This window comes from Quercus suber, unplaced genomic scaffold (genome assembly GCF_002906115.3).
Source record: "Quercus suber isolate HL8 unplaced genomic scaffold, Cork oak 2.0 scaffold_37, whole genome shotgun sequence".
Classification (NCBI taxonomy): domain Eukaryota; kingdom Viridiplantae; phylum Streptophyta; class Magnoliopsida; order Fagales; family Fagaceae; genus Quercus; species Quercus suber.
In genome coordinates, this window is record NW_027069502.1 from 1347552 (window position 1) to 1356711 (window position 9160).

Genomic DNA, 9160 nt, shown 5'->3' on the forward strand with positions numbered 1-9160 from the left:
TCTAAATTGATGATTCTAATATAATATAACAATAAAACGTTAAAAAAGAAAAATGAAAAAAGAGGTGACATGAAGGCTGATGGGGGAGTTGTATTTGTATACTGTTGGGAGAGTTAAATTGATAAATTATAATATATAAAAAGTTAAAAAGATTTTTTTTTTTTTTTAAAGGTGACGTGGAAAATTGTAGAGCTAGTAAAAGCTTCGGTTTTATATATATATAGATAAGGTTGACCCTTGTACTTTATTACCAATGGCAGCACCACATTGACTTGAGAGGGTTCAATTGAACCCCTGACTTGGACAATATATATATATATATATAATTTTATAAATTTTTGGTTATGACCAACCTAAAATAAAAATTTGAACCTCGTAAAAGAAGCCCAATAACAAACCAATTTAACACCAATCTTTATCTTGACATTTTTGAACAAAAAGAAAAAAATCCAACAACAAACCAATTTGATTTAAAATTTGGAAATAAAAAATGAAAAACATAGCAAGCCAAACAACAAATCTCAGAAAAAGATAATTAAGCAAGCAGTAAAGTGTAAACACTAAAAAACAATTAGGTGTGAGGTAGTGGAAGTGAGGTGTGGGATAGTGGGGAGTGAAGACAATTTTTTTTTTTTTTAATGATTGTATTGTTGTGTTAAACTTTTAATAGAGTAATGCAAAAGACACAACAAAAATTATTCTTAATGAATTACAAAGACCAATAAATTTTTTTTTTTTTTTTTTTTTGAGAAGATTATAAGTTTTCAAAGTTGAGTTGAATTGTTAAATAAAAGAATTGAAAAGAGTAAAGATAAAAACTAATAAATAATAATAAACTAAAGTATTTTTAGCAACATTAATTAAAGCTCGCTTAACAACAATAATTAATAACTTTATTATAGTACTTTATAGTAATGATTTGCAAGCTTTAATCTTAGTAATAATAATTAATATTTTCCTTATACTAAGAAAAAATATGTCCGATAAACTTATAATTTATCCTTTATATTGACTTGAAAAATCTTCATTTAGATAATAAGTTATGACTTACGAAAACTGTCTATCTTATTATCTAAATGATCAAATAAGAAAATATTATTTCCAAAGTTAATCACCCTCATCAATACGAATTCAATGAATCCCTTAAAATATATTCCTAGAGCCACTTTTATTACATACAGAGACTTTAGACTTTGACACATGCTATGATAATGATACTAAGGACAACAATATACAGTAAAAGTTTCCCCCAAATAGGATGCTATATGTATAATATATATGCGAGACAAGGATTGTTCATTTGTGTCAAGCCTCCTAAGGAAACATGTTCGGAACCTTGTTATCCCTATTTTACACAGGTTCTAAGTTGTTACAGAATTGATTATCTAACCAAGACGATAGAAAGTTCAAATTTCATCAGAATTATGCTCTGTATATCAAATGCTAACATTTAGAGTTTATTAATTTCATTATAGATTTATAGCCCAAGATATGCACTTGGAATGAAATAAAACTTAAATAAATAACCGTGCATGTATTTCTTTCCCTGTGCTGAGGTGTGATTAATTAACAAGGTATAAACAATAAAGTATAAACTATTGGCTATTTTTGTACCAAAAAAAAAATATATTGATTATTTTATTATAAAAATAAAACTAATGATTATTTTGATCGACTGAAGGAACAGCATCGTGTTGCAGTTTTCCCTGCTTCTCCTGTGTATTGTGTTTTGTGTGTTAAAAAAAAAAAAAAAAAAAAAAAGAAGAAGAAGAAGAAGAAGAAGAAGAAGAAGATTGCATTGATATTTTTCTTTGGTTAATGAATCTTTCCCTTTTGACAGGTAAAGTACTGTTTTTTTCTTTTTTTGAGAATTTCGACCATCTTTTTTTAATGATAGTTTTTTAGTATCATATTAAGATACTAATCAATTTTTAGTATAGACTCAAATATTTTATAATTATAACGTATTACTTAGGTGTTCTGTTTAATTTTTCGGTCAAAGATGGAAACCAACATCAACATGAACATTCATTTTAAAATATCTGTAAGTTTCACTTAACTCAACTGATAAAATCTCTAACGATTGAATAAGATACAGTAACATAAACTAAAACTCTAAAAAAAAAAAAAAAAAAATCTTGAAATATCTAGCTTTCGGTGTTACCATAAACAATTTAGCTTTAATTATTTATGTCTTTTAGCGAAAAATTAAAAATTCAAAAAAATAGTGGGTCAACACAATTATTTGCGTAGGTTAGAAGTTCAGCTAATAGTGGACCAGTATTTGTTTTTAGCTAATAGTCTACGCAGATAGTGGACCAAAGGAATGGAGTGGTTGATGAGAGTTAAGTTTAGCTATTTAATCAGTACATAGTAGGCTCTCAATAACTACAGTGGGAGATAAGGATCCCTTTGGGGGATAAGGATTACAACCCATCCAAAAAAGGGTTACAATTAAACACTTTCTCGTGAGCTTTTATGAATTGTCCTTTAATGGTTAATCCTTATCGACGTCTGTTTATGAGTGCAACATCAACATGAAGGGTTTCACAAGTATATTTTAATTTTTATCCTTCAAATCTTTAAATTGAGTCTCACCCTAATCTAAATAGTAAATACACCCTGTTGAATATTAGCTTTGATACCATGTTAAATGGATAATATTATCAAACGCAATGTGTTATACCATATTGTGTATGCTAGAGTAGATGCGGAAGAGGAAGCATAGAATAGGAACATCAAGAACACGAGGGTTACGTGGTTCAGCCTTGACGGCCTATATCCACGGAGGAATCCCTTAAGGGCTACATCTTTATTGTATAAGTGTGTAGTACAATAACCTGTGTTACAATGAAGCCTAACATGAGTATATATAGGCGACTAAACCCTAGACTACTAGTACAAGCAGGAATGGGCTTGGGCCTATTACATTGGGCTAATATATGTTTAATATATATCTCTAACACCCTCTCTCAAACTCAAGGCGGAAGCTCGATGAAGGCTTGAGGTTGGATAAGCATGAGAAGATCACTTGGAGATGCCTTGAAGAATGCCTTTGAAGAAACCACAATGAAGAATGTGCCAATTGACCAATTTCGGAGCTTCAAATGAAGAAACGGAGTCCAAAATTGGAATCTACGCGAAAAACTGAGCAAGATAGGCCCTTTCGAAAATTTTGACTTTTGGTCAAAGGTCAACACAAAAAGTCAAAGTCAACGGATTTGGTCAAAGTCAACGGTCAGTGCTCACGGGTCAGATCCGGGTAGTCCGGGTCGGGTCGGTCCGGGTCAACGGTCAACTAGATGACGTGGTGCTGACGAGGCGACACTGCTGACGTGGCGAGTGCATGGCTGATGACGTGGTGATGACGAGGCCTTTTGCTGACGTCATTAATGACGTCATCTTATATTTCGGCGAGTGGCTGGCGCGTGGGAGGTCCACCGGCACGTGGAGGAGAAGCCAGATACCAAATCTGCGCGTGGAGGCGCGTGCTTAATCATTTGAAAGCCAGATTTCTTCTGTAGGCAGATCGGTGGTCGACATGGCCAATAAGGCGGCGCGTGTGACTAATTAATGAGCTACAAAAGAGGAAATCGAGGCGGCGCGTAGGGAGGTTCCGGAGCTGTTGGTGGCGCGTGGCGGCGCGTGAGGCCGCCGTTGGAGGCTGTGTTCCTGGGTTTTGGTCGCGGGAGGTCGTGGATCACGTCTGTGGTGTTGGTTTCATCAGGCGAGGCTTGGATTTGCACAGATTTGAGAAGTTGAGTCACGGCTTTGCTTGAGTTTGTGGATCTTGGACACAGCACTGAGCCATGGTGGCTGCAAGATGCCATGGAGTCTAGATTCAGCAGAGAAGCATGTGTGACTTCTAATGGTGATGTGCACATTAAAATCTTCTTTGCTTGCTAGAGATTTTGTTTGATGCCAAGAATGGAGTTTGGCTCTTATACCATGTTGAATATTAGCTTTGATACCATGTTAAATGGATAATATTATCAAACGCAATGTGTTATACCATATTGTGTATGCTAGAGTAGATGCGAAAGAGGAAGCATAGAATAGGAACATCAAGAACACGAGGGTTACGTGGTTCAGCCTTGACGGCCTACATCCACGGAGGAATCCCTTAAGGGCTACATCTTTATTGTATAAGTGTGTAGTACAATAACCTGTGTTACAATGAACCCTAACATGAGTATATATAGGCGACTAAACCCTAGACTACTAGTACAAGCAGGAATGAGTTTGGGCCTATTACATTGGGCTAATATATGTTTAATATATATCTCTAACACACCCCAATTCAAATATTTAACTTTTGATTGTTCACTGCTAACGGCAAAGCATACCAAATGTTTTTTTAGTAATATTTTTTTTTATAAACATTACAAAATTGTAATTTATAGTGTCCATTCTATAATTATTACTTTTTAGCATCATGCCAAAACATTAATCAATTTGTTTATATATAATCTATAGTGATTACTTTTTATCAGCATGCCAAAACACTAATCGATTTTTTATGCAAGCAATGTTCGAATCTTAAATCTCTTATTTAACGATAAGAAATTTATCAGTTAAGCTAACATGAACAATTATTTGCTCTTATTCTTCTACTAATTAACTTTTATTCAACGATAAAAAATTTACCAGTTAAGTTAACATGAACAATTATGTGCTCTTATTCTTTTACCAATCATTTGCTCTTAACGTGAGCACTAGCGCATAAAAGTGATGAACCGATGATATATTTAATGTTTTCCTTTGTTTATGTGTTGATTATATATGTTGCAAAATTGAGCGCTCCTATTATCACCAATGAGAGTGCCCTCATGCTAGACTAATCTATATATATATATATATATATAAAAGTAGAGATCTTGTATGGAAAAATATGAGTTTTTGTCAAGTGGCGCATTCTTAGCAAAGAGAATTGAAATATTTTCAAGTGCTACATCAGATATAAGAACAAATTAAATATTAAAATTTGTTTTATTTGATTCAATATTTCAAGATTTTTTTTTAATTATAAAGTAAATATTCTTTGCATCTCTTGGTTCAATGTTTCAAGATTATTCATCCCTCACATATACACACAAAATTCTTTGCATTTTAATTGACTATTTCACCTATCGCACTTCTACTCCTTTATATATACCTACTCATATTCTCTCATGTCATCCTATGTCAAATACAACAGAACAAAAATTATTTCATTTACCTTCAATCTTTCAACGATACCTACCTAGTTTTTTTTTTTTCTTGTCTCATCTAATTATAACTCGTATGAGTTAGCTATAGCCAAGGAAGTGGGCATGCATTTTATATTAAGTAACAACGGCAATTACGATTTTGATATTAAGGTCAAACATTATAAATTTGTGGGTTTTGTAAATGATGTAATTGATTGTGAGTGTTTTGGATGTGTATTTTGTTTTAAAATTAAGGAGAAAGAGAAAGACACATTTTATATTCACTTTTATTTTACAATATTCTTCCAAAGTTGTTTTTTTATTTTTCATTACTTGAACTTAATAATTATAATGAATATGCATATACAATTTATAATTATTTCTTATTATGATGAACTCATTACTAATAAAATTTTATAATAATTATATCATAATATATATATATATATATAATTATTAAAAATAATTGTATACAAAATATTACACTATTATCCATGCGTTATACCGACAACTTCCTAGTTTATTATTAATACATGTGACGTGATACCGCAAAGGAAATAAAGTAAGAGCCTAACTAAAACGAGTCCTTCTAGCGTCACAAAAGAGGCCACAGAAAAAGCCACAACTCGCCACGCGGCGAGTTGTGGTTGGTGGAGGGGTAGTAGTGGGACACCCCCTCCACCAAACACAACTCGCCACGTGGGCGAGTTGCGGCTTTTTTTTTGTGGCACTCCAACTAAAATTCAACGGATCGCACAGAAGCATCTACTAGTTTCAACTCCTCTTTAGTGGTGCCATTTTCTCAAGCTTAGCACTGCTCTTTGTGATATAATTCTTTGTTTTTTTCTGATCTTTCTGAGATTGAACACTAAAGAAGAAGAAGAGAACATGACGAAAGATAGGAGCATAGGAGTGGCCGTGGACTTTTCAAAGGGAAGCAAACTTGCTCTGAAATGGGCCATCGATAACCTACTCGAGAAGGGTGACACTCTCTATGTCATCCACATCAAGGCCCCTCTAGGCAGGGAGTCTCGAAATCAACTTTGGTCCGCCTCTGGTTCACGTAAAGTTCTATTCTTTACTTAACTTTTTTTATTTCTTTCTATTTCTTTTGGATGATGGTTCTGATTTATTTTATATGGATTTGGTGAGCTTGGATATGCAGCTCTGATTCCATTGGTGGAGTTCCGTGAAAAGGAGATCGTAGGAAAATATGAGGTTGACCTCGATCCTGAAGTTTTGGAATTGCTTGACACTGCTTCTAGGCATAAACAGGTAAATACCCTTTTGATTCGTTTGTGTTTTCTTTGTGTTATGATTTATTGTTGTGTTTATAAATCTACTTTGTAATAGAGAGAATGAATTGGATAGAATACATTAATTGTGGAAATTAATACATGTCCATCTAACTAGTATATTGTGGATTCATATAGCCGACCCAAAATCTTGAGAATAATGCTTGGTTGTTGTTGTTGTTGTTGTTGTTATAGTCTATTTTGTGTTGTATCAAAATGATGTAGGTGACTGTCGTGGCAAAGATTTACTGGGGGGATGCAAGAGAAAAACTGTGTGGGGCAGTTGAAGATTTAAGGCTTGACTGTATAGTCATGGGTAGCAGAGGCCTTGGTAGCATCCAGAGGTATTGAAAATCTATTTTTGTATTGTGTCTATGATTTCTAAATTAGAAGGTTTAATGATTTTATATAGTCAAAACCACATTTATAGGTGAATAAATTAAGACATGATTCATAATAGTCTCGTTTTGATATTTCAATTGTTTGAATATAGGGTGCTCCTGGGTAGTGTGACCAGCTATGTTGTAGCAAATGCAAATTGCCCTGTGACTGTCATCAAGGATCAAAATCCACGTGGCAATTGAGTCTAGTTTCATGTGAACTTTGCAAGGGGCTTGATTGTTTGGAATAAGGGTGTTCTGTCTCTGTTTGCATTCGCCTGCAAAATGGGAAGATATTTAGACGGGCTCATGTTAGTAATGGTGGTTAAATTAAAGGTGTGTGAGCAGCAATTTCAACATTTGCAGTATTGAAACTTAAAAGTTAACTTCTGTCTAATTTCAGACTTTCGTATATCTGTTATTTTACTTGGTTGTATGGCTTGCAATTATTCATATCTGTGTCAATTGATTTTATGTAGAACAGTTTCATTACTTGTTAAAAATCATTTTTCAGATATGAAAGCAAAATCGTAAATTTGTGTTCATAATTCCTTCCTGGATGCACAAAGAAGGCAATTTGATGGTGCAGATTATTAAAAAGAGTATCAGATATTTAGTTTGAAAATTGTGGATAGATATTAGACTTTTTAGTTAGCTTACTAAAATTAAAGGGTGTATAAGATGAGCTATGTTCTCACTTGCTAGAAAATCTACCTCAATTCTACCTTCTAGTTGGTTAATGATCTCCATTTTGACTCCCCCAAAAAAAATGGTTTTTCTTCATTTTTTGCTGTAAACTCATTGATCAAAAGCAGGACATAGAGAATCCAATTGCGCACATAGAACCATCTGTCCTCTTCATTGAGCAACTTGACCCCTAAAATAAGACCAAGCCAAATTCACTTCAATGTCTAAGTATCTGATACTATCAACTCCCAAGAAATTCTTGTCCTTAAGCTCAATATCAAGTGCTCAATGGCCTTTTCTTGTCTGTTCTCCTTCCATAATTAAGCTACCATGCTGCCCACGTGAGCTGCAAGCCTGCAATCAAGATTCACATTATTTATGATCCCTGTTGGGCAATTTAATGAAACATGAAGAACTTGTATGCTAGCCATTTTACCTTTTTTATATGCAGTCTTAGCCTAGAAATTTGCTGCAGTTCTGTCATAGGGATCTTTGAGTTAGGATCAGATGGCACAGAATTATCAACAAATGTACAGCGTGCTTAATGAAAACTACATAGATATCCATCACCTCAAGAATTATAATAGGAAAATCTTGAATCCAACAATGCCTTCTATGCTATCATATTTTTATACAGTCTAGCCAATGAGATTTATGAGATAAAGAATGCAGAGGAAGCAACAAATGTAGTATAAGCAAAGTCACAGCCATCTCAAATCCCTTCCAAACTGAAGAATTAGTGACAATTAATAATGACAAATGAGAACCCTCGCTTATATTAATTTTAAGTGAAGAAAAGATTAGTACTCAACCCAAATAAATAAATAAGAGATTAGTCGAATAGCTTTGTGTACATAATGATTGATTCAGGTTTTTTTTTTTTTTTTTTTTTTTCAATGTCTAAATATCTGATACTATCGACTCCCAAGAAATTCTTGTCCTTAAGCTCAATTTCAAGCGCTCAATGGCCTTTTCTTGTCTGTTCTCCTTCCATGATTAAGCAACCATGCTGCCCACAAGAGTTCCAAGCCTGCAATCAAGATTCACATTATTTGTGCTCCCTGTTGAACAATTTAATGAAACATGAAGAACTTGTATGCTAGCCATTTTACCTTTTCATATGCAGTCTTAGCTTCAGATATTTGGTGATTAATCTGTGACATATGTGAATGATTGTTGAGTTAGACTCAGATGTGGTTGAGACGTCCACAGCGTATACATAATTATAAATTTATTGATAGAAGCGGCTTAAACTAAGATAAACTAAAGGTTGCTTGTATTATCAAGTATTTGATGACATGTGGAACTTGGCCTGTGACCATCATCAAGAATATGGGCATCCGAATTTTTACTAAAAATAATTTTTTTTTATTCCCAATAATAGTACATTAGGTTGGGCCTACAATAGGTCTATGCTTCTTGGACCATAATATCTCTAATAAGAAAAAAAAAATTATACTTCATTTCTTCTCTTTGCCTCTGCCTGTTTTTTAGAGAGGCAAACTATACAAAATTATAATTAGAGGTTTTTATTTAATTTCTCATATTTTAATTTTGTTGACTTATTTATTTTGGTATTTTGAAAGCTAATTTTGATGCATTTGGAAAT

At 33.4% G+C, this 9160-nt stretch overlaps 1 protein-coding gene across 1 annotated transcript; it reads left to right on the forward strand.

Moving 5' to 3' along the window:
* The first annotated feature begins 5963 nt into the window (after positions 1-5963).
* Positions 5964-7317, forward strand: LOC111995822 (universal stress protein PHOS32). The gene is made up of 4 exons (XM_024027767.2): positions 5964-6252; positions 6355-6464; positions 6710-6828; positions 6978-7317. The coding sequence occupies exons 1-4, from the start codon at positions 6078-6080 to the stop codon at positions 7066-7068; spliced, it is 495 nt and encodes a 164-aa protein (XP_023883535.1). The 5' UTR covers positions 5964-6077; the 3' UTR covers positions 7069-7317.
* The last annotated feature ends 1843 nt before the right edge of the window (positions 7318-9160 follow it).

Bases quoted from the DNA above. Each gene is read 5' to 3' on its own strand.
- LOC111995822 (XM_024027767.2), top strand. From the start codon at position 6,078: ATGACGAAAGATAGGAGCATAGGAGTGGCCGTGGACTTTTCAAAGGGA. The intron at 6,465-6,709 runs GTAAATACCCTT...AAAATGATGTAG, and splicing joins CTGCTTCTAGGCATAAACAG to GTGACTGTCGTGGCAAAGAT. The intron at 6,829-6,977 runs GTATTGAAAATC...GTTTGAATATAG, and splicing joins GGCCTTGGTAGCATCCAGAG to GGTGCTCCTGGGTAGTGTGA.